We start from the raw sequence: 20,666 nt of genomic DNA on the forward strand, positions 1-20,666 counted from the left end.
GATTATTAGATTATAAATAAAATCGTATGCAATGAATTTCAATAAAAAATAATTACCGAGTAAGACTTGATATGGGTTTACTTTAAGCTTATTTTTTTCATTTGATACAGAATGTTGATTTTTATTAGCATCAACATTATCTGAAGGCACTAAGGAAGATTCTGCTGCTGCATTATCAGTAGCATCAGAATTCAATGACTGTGCTTGATTTTCCGTTGGCATGTATACATCTTCTGCTAGATAACCTGTCATAGAAAGATAGAAGTCAGTTTCTTATTGTAGTGTATGAATAAAATTATACTTTATATGTATTTTATTAATGAGTAGAAACTTACTTTTTGCTTGCATCAATAAGCCAGAGCTGTTTTTTGTACGGAGTTGCTGTTTACTTCTATGTTGTTTGTAATTTCAGCTAGCATTGGTCTAGGAGGGTACGATGAAACTGTTTTCTGCATTATACTGGAGTGCGACAACAAGTCTTGACTATGATCTAAATAAACAAAATAAGGCATACAAAATTTGTTCGATTAGGTGTAGTAAAAGCAATAATAAGAGACGTATTACATAAGTATGCAATTATATGGCGACTTACCATTTTGGCTAATTGTTTTCAATGAATTGGTCTGGTTACAAGTTTCTTGCGATGAATTAGTCTGCTTATGGATGATCTGACTATATTTGACAGCAGCATTCATGAACTGCTGTTGGCGTAACTTATCAGCAGCCTTCTTTTCAGCTTCAGAACTGCTCTCAGCTGATTCCATAGTCAAAGCTGTTTCCTGATGTTTTAAAGCCTTCATTTTTTTAAATGCTTCATTGATGTTACCTTTAAATATGAAAAGTAATTCAGAATTATTAGTATTGGAACTTGTTGATATTAGATATCGAAATTCATACATAAAGAACTTTTTGTAACGTTACTTTACCTGCCTTTCCTCTTATTTTAACGGTGAATTGTTCCCAGCCAACAGGTGCATCAGATAACTCCTCCAGAGCCTTGTTTAGTGCATTGTACTTTTCCTTAGTATAAGGAGGTGATGGATATTTTGCAAAGCACTTCTTTTTGACATTATCAAAAGAAATCCACTTCGTAGCAACAATGTCAACTTTACGGACACTGGGTTTTCTTCCACGAGTGACAAATTCCACAATATGATATGGATACGTTTCTAGCCAAGTCTCGTTGCCAGCCATTGCTGAAAAATATTATATATTTTTATTAAAAGAGAAAAGTTGTAGACTCCATGAAAGGATTACAATTCATACTGATAACAAAGCTAACATATAAATTAATTGGAACAGAAAAACATCTTTAAAGCAACAAGTAGGCAATTTAAGTTTGTACATTAATATAGTACTAAAAAACGAAGTTTGACATTCTGATAAAATAAAATATTTATTTTTGTAAATACTTACTGCAAGCGTGATGCTTCTCGAAAAGGCAAGTGATAACTGAAGAAAACTCATCAGACTAATTTTCTCCTATTTTTTCTGACTTGAATTTCGCGGAAAGAGAGTCCATCATTAATGTTCGTTTAAGCAGTAGGAAATGCTGAGGACGTCGTAACCGTAGCAACCATGATGTAGAGGTTAAGATGTTCAAAACTTGAATCTTTAAAATAAGTTTAATAAAAAAACGCAACAAAAGGACCTTAAACACAATTTTAAATCATAGTAGAAACAATATTTGCTTACCTATTAATTAATAGTGTTGAATTTCATTGATCAAATGATAAAGAACCGTAATGTAACAAAGGGACAACAAAGCTCCGAATCTCATCTGCAGCAGAAAAATTGACTGATATCTTGATCAATTTAAACGACAAGCTCTCGAGTGGCACAGTTCTTGAAGTAGATCTTGAATTGTTTACATTTTCTATTTCATACATTTTCGTTCTTCATGAATGCGTCGACAATACTGTGCAATAGTTCTGTGAGGTGATAACAACACATTTTTTATTTGTCCTAATTCGCTTTCATATGGAAAAGCTGAGATATCATTGAGATTGCACTGCATATTCTCTACGTCATCTGCCACATGACATAAATTATGTATATTTAATGACACAAACTTTGCTCCATATAGTGATACAGCATCTTCAACAAATTTCATCAGGTAATTTCTTGATAAATTAACGTAAGACACTACTTCTTTACTAGTTAAAAGACGACAAGCGACATGAAACAACAGAAAATGATTGTATAAATTTTCTGGAAGAATCTTCCAGCAATCGACCAATCGACAAAAACCAATCGACTATAAAATGTCCGCTTGGGAAGAAATGGGTTAAGCACTATTGGTCCACAATATAAAACAAAAAATCTATGCTCAACAGCTTTGAATTTGTCGTAATCACTGGATGATCTCATTTTTCTTGCAAACTCTTTAGGTATATCCACTTTCAACATTTTAGTTTGACGATTTAACTCACTTTTTTGGTTTGCACTTATTCTCACATTCAAATCACCGGTCATACAGTTTTCAAATAATCTCAGCATGCAACCTAAATATAATAAGTGCATGGAATCTAAAACAAACTGATTAACGAGATTAATCTTTGGTGTTATAGCTAATAGAGGTGATTCATCATTGTGATGATCTGAGTCCACAAACAATCTGAAATCTTCATCTGTTCTTTTGATTCCAAGTGACGCATAAACTGTCACACCATCAACTTTATAGGCTACAACATCACAGCGTTCACAACCATTAAAGCTTGTATGTGATTTAGTACCTTTCACTTGTGATCTGGCAGGCGTGTCACAACCAAAACTTCTCACCATGACTGTAAATTCTTCAGACTTGATAAGAACTCCATTCATAAGAATTTCGTTTAACTCGAGTATAAAAGGTTCAAAGAACTTATTATTATCTTTAGGTTTTCCGTTCCCATAAAACACTGACACAGTAAATGGTTTGTAAATTTTAGGCATCGGCTTATAGTACACTCGGCACAAAATAGGCCACATGGTTTTAAGACTTGATTTTTTAATCTTAACACCATCAATGTTAAAGTCTAAAGGGAGAATTTTATTTGGATGTAAGAGCGGATTAACACATGCCTTGAGTCCTTGCTTAATACCTAAGTATGAGAACTCTGCCTCTGACTGATCCGTATCCATCATTACGTCAACAATATACTGAGCACTTGAGGTATGTAGAAAAGTACATGAACTGATTGGAATTGAAGGTAAAAGTCTTTTATGTAAAATTTTCAATAACGAATCTAGGTGTTTCTTTGGAATTCTCGACTTCACAGTCCATAGTCCATACTCTTAACTCACTTATCTCTGGTTCTTCATCCGCACTGTAGTGATTATTTTGTAAATGATTTTCTTCTAAACCAAACACAGTGTCACCTTCGTTATCCACTTGATCTTCTTCGTCAGAATTATTTATGTGTTCCCAGTCTGATAAATAATCATTGCTGTCATCACTATCTTCTAAACTAATATCATTTTCACTGTAATCACTGTCAATATTATCAATATCACAAAAGTGTGACTCCTGGTTTTGATGTAGATGTGATTCCAAATTTTCTTGATGAGTTATACTATGACTTGGCACTATTTCCCTTTCATCAAATCTTGGTGTATCAACTTCTCTAATCAAATCAAAATATTGAGCTGGAAGAAGTTTACGTAAGCGATGCCTACGAAGACGTTGAGTACTTCTACTTCTGTCCATTGTTTAAATTAAACAATTTCAATAGTTTTCAAAGGACCGTTTTGGAGCAACAACGTTCATTTCGGAGCAACCATGTGAGCGCTTTTGGAGCGTATCGAAAAGGTTAGGTTATCGACTTCTGCTATAACCACTTACGACGTATTTATTACTCAGTAAATGGCGTTGACAGTCTAATACGTCCGAATATTTTGAAATTTAAATTGAAAACCTCGTTTACTGATTTATATAAGAAGGTGCTAACCCCTTTAAAACTATCTTTTTTAACGAAATATGTTTGTCCAATATATTAAAATAATATATTAAGTCATATAAAAATTTAAACCATTTACTATAATCTTATTTTTACTGGCTACTTTTTAGATATTAAAGCAGCACTATTAATAGAAACATTCTTCATTTATGGCTGGTATTTACTGAGGATTTTGTAGATAGTAAAATGAGATAAGCTTTATTAAATATTTGTCACGTTTTATATAGCTAAGACTTTCATATTTCGTAGGTATTAGAAATGTTAACATCTCTACTGATTTTTCATACTTAGTTATTAGTTTTCAAACTACTAATAATATTTGGATTTTTACCAGGGTTAGAATAATATATTATTATTATTTGTTAATTTTAAGATAATATACAGTAGTTTTTGTTAATTAGGCTTTTCAATATACGTATTTACATTGTTAAATAAAATTGGACAGAGCTATACATATCTATGCATACTGAAACTATTTTATCTTGTTATCTTCAACACTATTTTTGCTACGAATTCAACACTTTTCAAAAAATTCAAGAAGGTAGTACTTAATAGCTGCTTTTTATTTTAACATTTTAGAAATACTTTTTTAATTTTTACCATAAGTCTTGAAACGTTAAACTTCAAGAAATACTATATTAACAAAAAAGAAGTATGTATTTTATAAATAATTTGTTGTGAAAAATTTAACTAGGCCAAAATTATTTAATCTGGTCTATCTAGTCTAGTATTTCTTTAAACTTTTCCCATTATATAGTTGTCTTGATATTCTTTGTAATTAGTTTTTAACAATCATCTTTTGTTGCTATCGACAAGCGAAATTCCGATTGTGCCTACGAAACGTTGGGTAAGGAATAGAGGAGAGTGAGCGAAAACTCAGATTTCAAAGCTGTCGGCTTTTGACTGTAGACGGATCGATACTGTGCCAGCAATGCATTTCGACTAGAGTATAGCTAGCTTTGCTTGCTGCACCTGCTGACCGAGCTAGCTTTCAGAACTCTCGCCACGGCCCGAAACAGAGACAAAGCGCACAGAGAATCCAAAAGTAATCGACAATTAAGGTTATGTGCTAACGCCAATATGCTATTCTCTATGTTATATATTCGATGTTATATATCTATATTGAATTGTCTATGAAAAGAATCATAATATTAATATATACTCAAATAAATTGTAAAAAAAATAAATATAGTAATAGACAGTTTATTAGAGTAATAAACTTTTATTAATAGTGGATGCTTGAAACTCGGTTTATAAATAACAAATCAAATAACCGTATAACGTGTTTTAATTCCAATAATATTATATTGCATTGCAGGCTCACATATTTATAAATACCGACTGATAAGTCACTACCTTTGTTTACTTAAAATAAGACGTTTCTCGTTATCATATTTTAAATGAGTTAATCAGCAATAACGTTCAGAGAGTCTGTAAAACAATATTTATTGATAAAGATAAAAAGTATTCTTTAATGAGCGACGTTAGGAGCGAGATAAATTAGACTTTCATTAAAACAATTAAAATATATTTTTTAGTTAACAGTAATTACCGTAATAAAGCTGCTATAAGATAATATTTTGCTACCCTGGTAAAAATCCAAATATTATTAGTAGTTTGAAAACTAATAACTAAGTATGAAAAATCAGTAGAGATGTTAACATTTCTAATACCTACGAAATATGAAAGTCTTAGCTATATAAAACGTGACAAATATTTAATAAAGCTTATCTCATTTTACTATCTACAAAATCCTCAGTAAATACCAGCCATAAATGAAGAATGTTTCTATTAATAGTGCTGCTTTAATATCTAAAAAGTAGCCAGTAAAAATAAGATTATAGTAAATGGTTTAAATTTTTATATGACTTAATATATTATTTTAATATATTGGACAAACATATTTCGTTAAAAAAGATAGTTTTAAAGGGGTTAGCACCTTCTTATATAAATCAGTAAACGAGGTTTTCAATTTAAATTTCAAAATATTCGGACGTATTAGACTGTCAACGCCATTTACTGAGTAATAAATACGTCGTAAGTGGTTATAGCAGAAGTCGATAACCTAACCTTTTCGATACGCTCCAAAAGCGCTCACATGGTTGCTCCGAAATGAACGTTGTTGCTCCAAAACGGTCCTTTGAAAACTATTGAAATTGTTTAATTTAAACAATGGACAGAAGTAGAAGTACTCAACGTCTTCGTAGGCATCGCTTACGTAAACTTCTTCCAGCTCAATATTTTGATTTGATTAGAGAAGTTGATACACCAAGATTTGATGAAAGGGAAATAGTGCCAAGTCATAGTATAACTCATCAAGAAAATTTGGAATCACATCTACATCAAAACCAGGAGTCACACTTTTGTGATATTGATAATATTGACAGTGATTACAGTGAAAATGATATTAGTTTAGAAGATAGTGATGACAGCAATGATTATTTATCAGACTGGGAACACATAAATAATTCTGACGAAGAAGATCAAGTGGATAACGAAGGTGACACTGTGTTTGGTTTAGAAGAAAATCATTTACAAAATAATCACTACAGTGCGGATGAAGAACCAGAGATAAGTGAGTTAAGAGTATGGACTATGGACTGTGAAGTCGAGAATTCCAAAGAAACACCTAGATTCGTTATTGAAAATTTTACATAAAAGACTTTTACCTTCAATTCCAATCAGTTCATGTACTTTTCTACATACCTCAAGTGCTCAGTATATTGTTGACGTAATGATGGATACGGATCAGTCAGAGGCAGAGTTCTCATACTTAGGTATTAAGCAAGGACTCAAGGCATGTGTTAATCCGCTCTTACATCCAAATAAAATTCTCCCTTTAGACTTTAACATTGATGGTGTTAAGATTAAAAAATCAAGTCTTAAAACCATGTGGCCTATTTTGTGCCGAGTGTACTATAAGCCGATGCCTAAAATTTACAAACCATTTACTGTGTCAGTGTTTTATGGGAACGGAAAACCTAAAGATAATAATAAGTTCTTTGAACCTTTTATACTCGAGTTAAACGAAATTCTTATGAATGGAGTTCTTATCAAGTCTGAAGAATTTACAGTCATGGTGAGAAGTTTTGGTTGTGACACGCCTGCCAGATCACAAGTGAAAGGTACTAAATCACATACAAGCTTTAATGGTTGTGAACGCTGTGATGTTGTAGCCTATAAAGTTGATGGTGTGACAGTTTATGCGTCACTTGGAATCAAAAGAACAGATGAAGATTTCAGATTGTTTGTGGACTCAGATCATCACAATGATGAATCACCTCTATTAGCTATAACACCAAAGATTAATCTCGTTAATCAGTTTGTTTTAGATTCCATGCACTTATTATATTTAGGTTGCATGCTGAGATTATTTGAAAACTGTATGACCGGTGATTTGAATGTGAGAATAAGTGCAAACCAAAAAAGTGAGTTAAATCGTCAAACTAAAATGTTGAAAGTGGATATACCTAAAGAGTTTGCAAGAAAAATGAGATCATCCAGTGATTACGACAAATTCAAAGCTGTTGAGCATAGATTTTTTGTTTTATATTGTGGACCAATAGTGCTTAACCCATTTCTTCCCAAGCGGACATTTTATAGTCGATTGGTTTTTGTCGATTGGTCGATTGCTGGAAGATTCTTCCAGAAAATTTATACAATCATTTTCTGTTGTTTCATGTCGCTTGTCGTCTTTTAACTAGTAAAGAAGTAGTGTCTTACGTTAATTTATCAAGAAATTACCTGATGAAATTTGTTGAAGATGCTGTATCACTATATGGAGCAAAGTTTGTGTCATTAAATATACATAATTTATGTCATGTGGCAGATGACGTAGAGAATATGCAGTGCAATCTCAATGATATCTCAGCTTTTCCATATGAAAGCGAATTAGGACAAATAAAAAATGTGTTGTTATCACCTCACAGAACTATTGCACAGTATTGTTGACGCATTCATGAAGAACGATCAATACTCAATCAAGTGGTTGAACTTCCTCAAGAATTAGTCATCTTTAAGAATAATAGAGGAAAAATTAAACAATTGATGTACAAACAACAGTGGTTTTCTGCTAAGCATCCAGATAATTCAGTTAAACTTAAGAGTGGAGATATTGTTCAAATAGTTGGAATATTAGATAATGAAAAGAAAATTCACTTAAAAGTAGTTAAGTATAAAATCAAGAAGTCGCTGTACACCTATCCTTGTGACTCTGCAATGTTAGATATTTATGAAATAGAAAATGTAAACAATTCAAGATCTACTTCAAGAACTGTGCCACTCGAGAGCTTGTCGTTTAAATTGATCAAGATATCAGTCAATTTTTCTGCTGCAGATGAGATTCGGAGCTTTGTTGTCCCTTTGTTACATTACGGTTCTTTATCATTTGATCAATGAAATTCAACACTATTAATTAATAGGTAAGCAAATATTGTTTCTACTATGATTTAAAATTGTGTTTAAGGTCCTTTTGTTGCGTTTTTTTATTAAACTTATTTTAAAGATTCAAGTTTTGAACATCTTAACCTCTACATCATGGTTGCTACGGTTACGACGTCCTCAGCATTTCCTACTGCTTAAACGAACATTAATGATGGACTCTCTTTCCGCGAAATTCAAGTCAGAAAAAATAGGAGAAAATTAGTCTGATGAGTTTTCTTCAGTTATCACTTGCCTTTTCGAGAAGCATCACGCTTGCAGTAAGTATTTACAAAAATAAATATTTTATTTTATCAGAATGTCAAACTTCGTTTTTTAGTACTATATTAATGTACAAACTTAAATTGCCTACTTGTTGCTTTAAAGATGTTTTTCTGTTCCAATTAATTTATATGTTAGCTTTGTTATCAGTATGAATTGTAATCCTTTCATGGAGTCTACAACTTTTCTCTTTTAATAAAAATATATAATATTTTTCAGCAATGGCTGGCAACGAGACTTGGCTAGAAACGTATCCATATCATATTGTGGAATTTGTCACTCGTGGAAGAAAACCCAGTGTCCGTAAAGTTGACATTGTTGCTACGAAGTGGATTTCTTTTGATAATGTCAAAAAGAAGTGCTTTGCAAAATATCCATCACCTCCTTATACTAAGGAAAAGTACAATGCACTAAACAAGGCTCTGGAGGAGTTATCTGATGCACCTGTTGGCTGGGAACAATTCACCGTTAAAATAAGAGGAAAGGCAGGTAAAGTAACGTTACAAAAAGTTCTTTATGTATGAATTTCGATATCTAATATCAACAAGTTCCAATACTAATAATTCTGAATTACTTTTCATATTTAAAGGTAACATCAATGAAGCATTTAAAAAAATGAAGGCTTTAAAACATCAGGAAACAGCTTTGACTATGGAATCAGCTGAGAGCAGTTCTGAAGCTGAAAAGAAGGCTGCTGATAAGTTACGCCAACAGCAGTTCATGAATGCTGCTGTCAAATATAGTCAGATCATCCATAAGCAGACTAATTCATCGCAAGAAACTTGTAACCAGACCAATTCATTGAAAACAATTAGCCAAAATGGTAAGTCGCCATATAATTGCATACTTATGTAATACGTCTCTTATTATTGCTTTTACTACACCTAATCGAACAAATTTTGTATGCCTTATTTTGTTTATTTAGATCATAGTCAAGACTTGTTGTCGCACTCCAGTATAATGCAGAAAACAGTTTCATCGTACCCTCCTAGACCAATGCTAGCTGAAATTACAAACAACATAGAAGTAAACAGCAACTCCGTACAAAAAACAGCTCTGGCTTATTGATGCAAGCAAAAAGTAAGTTTCTACTCATTAATAAAATACATATAAAGTATAATTTTATTCATACACTACAATAAGAAACTGACTTCTATCTTTCTATGACAGGTTATCTAGCAGAAGATGTATACATGCCAACGGAAAATCAAGCACAGTCATTGAATTCTGATGCTACTGATAATGCAGCAGCAGAATCTTCCTTAGTGCCTTCAGATAATGTTGATGCTAATAGAAATCAACATTCTGTATCAAATAAAAAAAATAAGCTTAAAGCAAACCCATATCAAGTCTTACTCGGTAATTATTTTTTATTGAAATTCATTGCATACGATTTTATTTATAATCTAATAATCATGATACTATGTTTTTACAGGGTACGTACTTGAAATGAAAGCTGATATGAAAGAGATGAAAACTACTACGAATAAAATAAAGCAGGAGGTTCAAAACTTTAAGACACTCTTGAACAAGAATGTCACAGTTACCAAAGAATATATTGGTACAATTAAGCAAATTTGTGACAAATTCAACTATAAGATTCCTTTTCAAACTGTACAAGAATTTTAGGCTTTCGATGCGGATTTGAAAAAAAAATGAAGAATTAAATGAAGCAGTGGTAAGACCTAGTTTTAATCAAAAGTTTATATTAACAATTAAAATAAAAATAAAATAAATGTTTCTTCTGTTTCAGACAAATGTATTACAGACTGGATTAGACCCAACATTTGTATTATCCCGATCTATAGTCAATATGCTGAAAATGTATTTATCCAGAGAAGTGGCCGCACAGTATGTAGCTGTAAAGCAAAGGAAGCACAAATATGTCATGAAGCCAACCAATTTTTTTTCTTTAGCTGAAGGTAATATTTTTTTTTATATTATACTACATAGAAATTGTATTCTGGATAAGGCACGTTTTAATTTAACTTATTTACATTTTCAGCTCTTATAATTGAACGAAGATCAATATCTCATATTAAAACCTGTGACAAAGATATGATAACTGCTTTGAGTAATGTTCTTTCTAATGCCGGATCCTGGTACACCTCGAAGAAATCAGAGCCTTCTATACAAAAAGCATGTTCGTCCAAGTACATCCACTTCACAAGAGCAAGAAATAATCGAGACTCCAGTTGTCCTAACAGGAGCAGAATATGTCGGAACAAGTGATGGATCGATAAGAGTGCTTGCTACCGAGGCAGTTGAACCTTCTCCAAAGTATCCACGACTTCACGTTGAAACTGATCCACTCATCAACGGATTCTTTTTATCAGACGATGCAGAAATTGATTTAATAGCATCAACGAATGTACGTTTCGACGCACTTCAAGATTTCGAGGATACGCCATCACCAGAACATAGTTCAGAAGAAGAATTCGACGAAGTGTATTTAGGTCATTTTAAGAACAATTAATTTAATTTTACTTTTATTGCTATGCATTCAAATATTACTAAACTTTTAGAATCGAAGTTCAATGTACTACCGTAAAGATTTTTGATAAGTGTTTTTTAATTTACAGTACAAATAATCGTTTAAGATAGACTGTAAACTAATTTTTTATAAAGTTGTAAGGTTTTAATAAATATCAAGCAAAAATTTATACAAATTGTTAGTAAATATTCAATGTTGTTAGTTATATAATTAACTTATATATATTGTAAAACATTAATAATAATCATTATATAAAAATATATAGTGATTATTCTTAATGTTTTATACTAATAAGTTAATTAATATAACTAAAAACTAATCTCCGGCCACGAAAATACCTATATACGTATATATATCGCATATACGTATCTTAAAACTAGCGCATTCATAGAAATTAAATGGCTACTATAATGGTAGTATCCAGACACTTACATTACCCTAATAATAATAGTCAGTTCTTCGCTTGTTTTCATACCCTATACAAATTCACTTTTGCCTTATAATCAACTTTCCTATCCAATTAATATTTAAAAACTAGCTTGGGCTATGCTTTTCAAGAAATGGCTCAAAAATGCTTGAAAAAGCGTTTCATCGGTGGTCAAGTCTTGGCTAAAAAAACAAGCTTGTTTATAGCCCATGCAGAGATATACTGCCTAGTAAATAGCCAGGAGCTAAAACGGATTTCTACCAGGGTATTAATTGTATCAATGGTTGTTGAGTGGCGATATATGCGTTGCGCGCCCTAACATCAAAGACGTTTAGACTTTATGACTTAGACGCATGTGCAATACATGAGCCAATCACGTAACATCTGTCTTGGCTTCGCAACTTTCGGTCATGACTTTTTTATACAGGGATTTTGGTATTTCTATACTTTATTTAACAATATAAGCTTGATTTTTTCGTATAAATATATGGTGTATGTATTATAAAATAAATATTACATAAAATTTATCTTTGCGCTCTTTTTATTTTTAAAAAAGTTGTAATCTACGTATAAACATTACTGTTGCTGAGAGCACCATCTGCTTATTAAAATTTTGGAATGCTGTATGAAAATGTGAAAAATATCTATAGCATTGTGTTCGTGCTCCTGGTCTCTAGTCTTCAAGGGGGAGAGATTGGAATAAAGGACGGAGAAAACGCGAAGGTGGATGTTACTTATACCCGGACGACCATTACGAGACCCCATAATCCCAAGCCAGGCGACGACGTAGCTAATGTGTCCTTCGTAACGAGAACAAGTGGCGAAAGTGCGCCTGGCTTGTATTTTCTCGCCTTAGGCGCTTTTTTCTTTTTGGGTGAGCGCAATATTAACTAGTGTGTTATTTTCGTGTTTATATCTTATGTTATTTTTATCTGTGAGAAGTCGTGATTGAAAATCATAAAGAATTTTCTGAACAAAATTGTTTTTTATATATTTTTCTAACATAACTCAGCTCACACCCTTAGACAAGTACTCAGCTTTAATTACGCAATTTATTACATATTAGTTGTTTGCACGTGAAACGTAACTTCACGGGGAAAAGTGATTAAATAAAATAAAGGTAGTGCACAAAATGATGATCATACTAACTAAAATTCTCGAAAATGTTTATTTATTCGAATTGATCATTTTTATGACTTTTCTGCGCAATGGATCCAACTGCTGGCCCTTCAAATTTCATAAGCTTCGTTTAAAACTAAGATAAAGAAATTCCTTATCTCGTATACATCATACGATTTCTATCCGTAACACTATATTTTAATACTATTCGAGACTAGTTTAAAAATTATTTAACCTATACTTTAATATTTACAGTTTGAACATTTCTAAAAGCTGATCAAGTTTCGTGTAGAAAAGGTAAGTGAATATAAATACATGATTAATAAAATTTATTTTTTATTTGTTTAAAATTTACGGTATTAGACTCATCATTAATCATGGTAACCCTCCTTTTGCTTATCCGCTTCTATATAGAAATTAATATAAATATTTTCAACTGATATTTTATACATATATTTTAAAAAGCCTAAAATAAATTTATAAATTATATGCTTTAATTGCTAACCCATAACCTTTCAACAATGCTTTTACTCAGTCGATTACTTACCCACTATATAAAACTACACGTTTTGCATTCGCACGCTTACTCCGTCGTATAAAAATATTGGTTCTACGTGCGCGTGCAGAATGCTGTTCCTTGAGCTATGTGTACGTTGCCACACGTGGATAGCCCATTTTTCGTCACGAATAACTATCATCCATCACGATCACGAGAGCTGCTGTCCGAAATATGCCGAGAGCTTGGTTTGCTTTTTCCTGCATGACGGTAAGGCTCCACTTCCCTGACGAATGGTCATACAGTTGAGACAGCTTTTTTATCTGAATGAACGCGAAAATAAGCTATGTGATTCTAATGATTTTGTTGCAGAAGTTTTTCAAATACAGTGCGCTTACGGTAAGTATTTATTAGTAGTACATATATATTTGTACAGTGCACGTCACTTTATTACTAATTTTGCCAAAATATTTTGAAACATTCTGAACCCTTGTTTTAAAGTTTTTAGAGTTCCAAAATCATATTTGTACATTTCCCATATTGGACATTTTTTCTCTTAAAAAAAATAATGACATTGCGAAGTCGTTAACAAAGCGATTGATTCAGAAACAAATATCTGGTCTAAAAATAGTTACGATTATTGAACGCGTCTAACCTCAAAAAGATTAAGCGCGCTAGATTTTGCTGCTGTGCATAACAAATCCATTTTTAATTTTGCTTATGGATGTTTTGTTCGACACCGATTTTCCAATTTTAAAATGGTATATTATGTATCGCGGAAGGAAAATCGGCCGGTCTACATGTCGTGAGTTGTCCAATTTTACTATTCATTAGCACCAAAAGTTCACATTTCTTCCCAGGCGCCCCGTTTGCACCCGCATACATTAAGAATTATGGTTACTTTTTTGGATAATTTGAATGGCTTACAAAACCATGTATCAAGATCGTTTTTGCAGGATCACCAATTTTATAATTTTATATAGGTTAGCGCACGAGCTACTTTCGGGTGCTAACTGCGCCGTGTAAAAAAGAACCATTTAAGTCACACGTATCGTAATGTACTATTAAACAATATCCTGAAGTTTGAGCTCATTTGGGCCATTCGTTCCTTTGGAATCTTACGGTCAGTGAATTATGGACTCCCTACTATACGTAGGTATTATAGAGGTATATAGAAGGTCTAAACCCATCAAAATAAAGGTAATTATGTCTAAGAATAGTAAAAAGAATTTGGTTTATTTATATAAGTATTTATACATTTTTAATGAAAAATTTTGATTTAAATTTCAAAGATGGTGTGTCCCCTTAATCATAATTTTATGGTTATACTTTCAATTACTAAGATAGTATATATAGATAATTTAAAAAAGAAAGCCTGCTTTTTTCATCGGATTACATTTTTTTAATAATCAATAAAAATATAAATTTATTCTAAAATATTGCATGCATTTATCATAACACTAGTTTTTGTATCTTTCTTGTACTTATATACTGAAATAGTATGCTAAGACACTAGAAATTAATCCTTCGAAGCCATTGTCACGTTTGGTGTATTATACCATTGGTGGTTTGGCAAGGCCGATTAGTAATGAATGAGTTGAAGATTATTTCAAAGTCCTCGGTGCACGACGAGCATTATATAGCTTGGATAATCCGTTGCGACGCGTCGCTACTCTCAGAATCGTTGTAGCTGTGTATTCGTCTTAAATCCATTTTGAGTGTGGCAGTAAAAGCGATGCCGCTAGTGGCTGCAGCTAAGGCGTCGATTATTTTTCTTCTTTCCACTCTTTACCGGAAATCCGCATGAAAAGGAAGCGTGTCAATTCTACGGATTTTCTCAGATTATCTTTCTTGAACGAAAATATATAAATGTGGCAACCTACAGTGAAAGACATTATTTTTCATTAATTTGAGCCAGAATAAGATAAAAGATCATAAACGAACAAAACATGATTCGTCTCTAATACATATTGTTAAATGCAAGCAACGGTTGGAAATTTGTATCAGTATATCCTCTCTTTAAAAAATGACGGGATTTGTAGTGAAGCATTCAATTGATGATTGAATTTCATTACAAAACCTAAAAGTGCATCAAACTGTTAGTGCTCAGTCAGCTTCAGATGGCAAAATGTTAAATCTTTCTGGAGAATATACATTAATGATGACATCAATCGAATTCGCTAAACGCACTTAGATTTCCTAATATAATTCAAATAAAAATGGGTATTATAACGGTTCTTTGACTTCGGTTTGATATATTCATTATTAAATGTGAAAGTATACCAAGATGTTTTGCAGAAAAGAAGGCTCATGATAAGCGTAGGCCATAAAATTGTGAAAAATTAAAGCATGAAACAGTTCCTAGTACGCCCACGCGTTCAACTCGAAAAGCAATCCTCTTGTGTGTGTGTATATATACACACGCACACACACGCATAAGAAGTATTTTTTGTGTATTTTATTATTTCCTACCTACAGAGCATTACGCTAAACGGGTCTCGACATCGCCATCAAAACAAAAAAAAACGCACGAGACAAAAGCAAAGAGAAAAGTGGAAGAAAGGAGAAATGAGGGAAGTCGGATCCGTCATGAAAATAGTAGCAGGAGCAAAGTATGTCATCGAATAAAGTAATACAGCTTCTATACAGTAAAGTCAATATCGCTTACATAGTACGAGCAAGCATTCGCGTTGATTGCTCAACCTTACTGACGCCATCTATCACGAAGGCTCAAGGTATAGATGGTATAGCAACTCACCCTCCCGAATACGCGTGCACTAGTTTCGCTTGCTCACTTGCTACTATAGCTTTCTTGTTTGTAGGTCTCTTCTCTTTCTAGCTCTCTTTAACTTTCGCTCTCACTTTCTCTCTCTTTTTTGAAGATGAATAGCCTCAGTAGTGATGACGATGGGTGCTCTTGTCTGCGGTATCGAAAACTTTACGCAGCTTCATTAGATTGGAAAACGTGAGGGAGCCATATACGTGTACATAGATATAGGAAAAGCAGAGCATGAAGGTGCGAATAGGTGCAAGAGAATGGGAATTAAGCAGAAAAGTGCGGCAGCGAAGGTGGTGGTGTTAATGGACTATTAATTTTTATTGGAATTCTTTTGTTTCGTTCTTGCCTTCTTCTATAGACTCAGAGGTTATATATACAGGGGGCCAAGTCCAGTCCAGAAGAGTAAAGCCGCTGCGCGTAGGCGACAGAATGAGCGAGGACGAGAACCAAGGAGGATAAAGAGGATATACCCATGTTCTACCACCACTGCAGCTGCGCGTTCGGCAAATACGAGAAAAAGAATCGCAAAAGCGCTTTCCTCTCACTCCGCCTACTTTTTCTGAATCTTGCTAAAAGAGAATAGACGGTCCAGAATATAACGAGGATTAGGCACTATAAGAGAAAGAGAGCAGAGAAACAGAGAGAAGAAGAAAAGAAAAAGTAAAAGCTAGAAAGTGGGGCTAGAAATGGCACGACCGAGATTCCACTCGCGTCTTACCATAGGAATATAAGCCAATCTGCAAAGAGTTATACTTCTGGCTTCGGGAAAAGAAGGCTGCGAACAGGGGAACACGATCGGTATTGAAACTGGAGAGGTCAACTGTCCAAAGTGCATAAAGCGTGCAGGAGACATTTGCTTTTATATTTTATATAAATAATGAACACGGCCCAAAAAAAATGTATTCGGAAATTGCAGAAACTTCATTAACTGATTAGTTCGCTCAAGTGCATACCAGTTCGAATGCGTATGCGCGGTGACGACTCACGATGATATTCTGATCGTGCTTGCGCCATGCGTCTGTGTGAGCATGACGAAAACTACTGATTAAAACTACTTGAGCACTTGCATCTGCTAATAAGTTGTACGCAGCGACAAAAATGCTGTTAAAATTATGAACAATTCCCTAATGTCAAATTTGCTTGAAGTTTTTTGTGAAATACAGTTTGCAAAAGCTTTAATGGATATAGACGTAAAAGTTGATTAACTAATTAATACAAATAAAATTCGTTAAGAATTAAAATGATAATAACTAATTGTCCAATCAGGACAAAAACAACCTAAAACTACTTTTATTCTCGGAAAATAGTGAAAAAAGGTCGAGCAAGCCATTTTCACGCAGTTACGGCTTGTAAACGACTTTTTCTCCTAGAGTAAACAGGATGAAGAAGATGGCAAACTCCCAGTGCTGTATCCCGACCAAGAGAAATCCTAGTTCCCTAATACATCCTCCTTCCGAGGAATCGCGTTTCAACCTCTAATAATTAAGGCTTCCTAACGAGTGTAATGCGTCACGTACGCATCAGGACGTGTATAGTCGCTGCTCCTTCACGTCATTTCTACCGTACGCGCTATCTGGCCTTCAGCATTGCGCCCGTGTATAATAAACCTCGCGCGCTTTTTTGCCGCCTTTCCCGAGGCGAAAATCTTGTTCTATTGTAGGTGGCTCTGAATGCGTGGGCGTATGCGTCCGCATGTGCATGTATTTGCGAGTTTACGTTGCAACGCTCGTCATTTTCCGGAAACGAGGAAAGACCGAAATTGGAAAAGGCGCTATATGAGTCAACCACGCAAATGAAGTATATAATATGATGAAGCAAAAGAAAAAAAGGAGCGCGTGGGGCTGAGAAAAGGAGAGCAAAGAAAAGTACCTAGTCGCTGAGGCATGATTTCCGTCGTAGATGTAACACAATTTACGTAGGGAGTTAACTGTCAAATTCAAAACTTTCTTTTGAATACTCTTATCTTAAATTCAGAGGTTATGTTTAAAGATACATTTTTGCTCACTTTTAGATTATTAAATGCATGAAACCTTTCATCGTAAATTATATGATTATAAATAAAAGAGGACGCATTTGCCAGCCGTTTATGAAATGGATTATGAATGAATTTTTATCTTCAAAAAGTAACGTCTGAGTTTTCCGGATTTTTTCCTATCGAAAAAGTCATGACTGAATATGTTAAAGTCATAATAAGAATTTCTTGTGATTGGCTAATATGATGCGCGTGAGTTTAAGTCAGATAGTTTAAACGTCTTAAGAAAGGAAAAAAGAGCTACATATATTTCGTTCCTAAACTCTCTGGCTCACTCTAGCTTCCCAAGCGACGCTGAAAACTATATGAAGTAGGTAGAGGTAGGAATTAAATGTAGCACTTTTTCTTTGACTCAGCGACGATAAATTATGTTAGGGTGTGTTTAAAAGTATTTATTCATGTAATGTAAATATTATTTCTGTTTATAATGTACATCGAGAAAGCTAATAAATAAGGGGATGATAACAGCTTTGTAACACATTTAGTGCATGGGACACATATTTGAAAGTTATACTTATTGTAACTCTATGCATATACATACCAAGTGATGATCACTTATAAAGTACATAAGCCCGGTCGATAGAGAGAAAGACATTCAGGAACCAAGCCAGCGTGTAATGTATACGCACTGTGACCTATCCAAACTAAAGATCGTACACCATCAACACTTTGACCTGACTTTGCCCTTTGTGCGTAATTCTTCTTATTCTCTCGCCATGAACTCACCTTGCTCAAACTCGTTCTTGATTTGCATATCTTCGACCTACCGTCCTCGCGCTGTGACTCTCCAACCCGCCTTTCTCTCGTTCCGTCTGTCGATTTATTTATGGGATATGTTAGATTTGCATGCGCTTAGGAGCCGTTGCAAAGCTTGAGTGCTCAACAGATATAATCTGAAGATTTTCGGAACAATTGAGAGTAATATAATAAGGAGGTAATGGTACAGTCGAAAGACAAAATAAGTTTAAATGATTTGTGACTCGATCCCGTTTTTTAAGGTGTTATCTACTGGACCCTATATTTAATTTAACTATACAACCCCCACAACATTATTAATTGCAGAAGTATAAAAATTATTTAAACATAGGTATTTTGTCTTCTGAATTTTTCTGATTGATCAAAACTTAAGATACATCTGAAAATAAAAAGGTCAAGGTTACTGTGCGTGAAGTTTTTTCTAGATGAAAAATAAAAATTGTGTAGTGTGTGTGTATACACGTTTTATTTAACACATCGGGCGTCAGACATAAGGATATTCCCTGTAATCGTATTTAATTCCAACATTAATCAATAAGCACATATATCTATTATATGTGATAAAAAGCTGATTCTTCCTGCGAAACCTCTTGTTTTCGTACTACCTCTTTACTTCAGTAGTTTATTGGAGTAGTGCAATGTTTTTTTTTTTTTAAAGTTTGTACAGAATAATTCTTGCTAACTTTATAAAACATTCAATGCTCATAATATGCAGTAATAATAAATAACCGTGCAAAACTAAGTCAAAAGATCAAAAGAGAAGGGCTTTTTATTGGCCCAAGGTACTGGTGTCGACCTCTAACGGTTATAATGAACACTTCAAACTACACTAAAAGTGTATGTTATCGACTGCGATAACATATGTAGTAGTTTGCTAAGTAAAAATTAAAATAGGTTTTTATAACAACAATACAACATTTATTTTATTGTATTTCATATCATTCTATTATATGTATTATATCATTGTATTATTTGTTTTGAGCGTATCGAAAACGTAAATGTTACAGATTAATCTTTCAGAAATGCGATACACTCATTTTATGGCGATAATTGCAAGAAAAGGCGTATAGTATTTTTGAGAACATAATTTATGAGAAAAAAATAACTTAATAATTCTGACCGATCAAAAAACAGTTGTCAATGTGCCCATATCAATGCAGTTATTTATTATACATATCAATAAAGTTTAAATACACTATCCATCATCCGTCTATTTTAACGACGATATCATAAAGATTGCAGCGGTTTGCCTTATGATTTTTTCTTATGCGCACATATCAACGACTTCATAAACTCCTAATCAGACATTTTAATTAAGAGTTTTGTATTAAAATAAAGAAATGAGTATGATTACTAAACAGCCATCGACACTCGCGCCAATGAACTTTTTTCTTTCTTGTTTTTACAGTTTCCCATTATGCAAATACCACTTAAATTTACTGTTTCCCGCCAGATTACATATTGATGCACGAGACACTACATACGCTGGGCCAAAAAAGAGCCTTGAAAGATACAGAAAAAAACACATGCCTCCATTACACTTATTGACTCAAGTGAAAATTTCGATCGAAGACTGTGTATTAAATGTCGATCATCGTAAAAAAACATCGTTACATTCATTTTTTATCGTCGATTTTTGCACATTAAGAAACAAGAAAACTTAAAAACAATCTCATTACAAAATCGAATTGATTTTACATGATGAATTAAATATGATGATTTAGCTCATATAAAGGGTTTTATAAAATAGTATATTACGATACATGTAAACTGATGGGCTGCTTAGTACACGAGTATCGTATTAGTACATTAGTCGACACATGTGACCTAAGTAGCACTTTTAGGCACGGCGTGAGGTTAGCGAGGCCCAAGCGTAGCGAGGGTCATAATTACGCCCTGCAGAAGTGTTACTTAGGTCACAAGT

General features: G+C 33.4%; 3 protein-coding genes across 3 annotated transcripts; 1 reads left to right on the forward strand and 2 right to left on the reverse strand.

Annotated features, from left to right (window-relative positions):
- Nucleotides 1–82: 82 nt before the first annotated feature.
- On the reverse strand, nt 83–1,898 carry LOC107981249. Its single transcript, XM_031929291.1, has 6 exons — nt 1,696–1,898; nt 1,417–1,612; nt 927–1,196; nt 593–826; nt 336–490; nt 83–245 (listed from the first exon to the last, which is right to left on the reverse strand). The coding sequence occupies exons 3-5, from the start codon at nt 1,192–1,194 to the stop codon at nt 348–350; spliced, it is 645 nt and encodes a 214-aa protein (XP_031785151.1). The 5' UTR covers nt 1,195–1,196; nt 1,417–1,612; nt 1,696–1,898; the 3' UTR covers nt 83–245; nt 336–347.
- LOC116415721 lies at nt 1,536–3,123 on the reverse strand. The gene is made up of 4 exons (XM_031929646.1): nt 3,084–3,123; nt 2,736–3,017; nt 2,433–2,684; nt 1,536–1,612 (listed from the first exon to the last, which is right to left on the reverse strand). Exons 1-4 carry the CDS (start codon nt 3,121–3,123, stop codon nt 1,536–1,538), a joined length of 651 nt encoding a protein of 216 aa, XP_031785506.1.
- Nucleotides 3,124–9,815: 6,692 nt separating this feature from the next.
- On the forward strand, nt 9,816–11,302 carry LOC103317161. Its single transcript, XM_031929203.1, has 4 exons — nt 9,816–9,998; nt 10,075–10,317; nt 10,393–10,561; nt 10,645–11,302. The coding sequence occupies exons 3-4, from the start codon at nt 10,453–10,455 to the stop codon at nt 10,869–10,871; spliced, it is 336 nt and encodes a 111-aa protein (XP_031785063.1). The 5' UTR covers nt 9,816–9,998; nt 10,075–10,317; nt 10,393–10,452; the 3' UTR covers nt 10,872–11,302.
- The last annotated feature ends 9,364 nt before the right edge of the window (nt 11,303–20,666 follow it).

The sequence above is a fragment of the Nasonia vitripennis genome, chromosome 4 (assembly GCF_009193385.2).
Source record: "Nasonia vitripennis strain AsymCx chromosome 4, Nvit_psr_1.1, whole genome shotgun sequence".
In the NCBI taxonomy this organism is placed as follows: domain Eukaryota; kingdom Metazoa; phylum Arthropoda; class Insecta; order Hymenoptera; family Pteromalidae; genus Nasonia; species Nasonia vitripennis.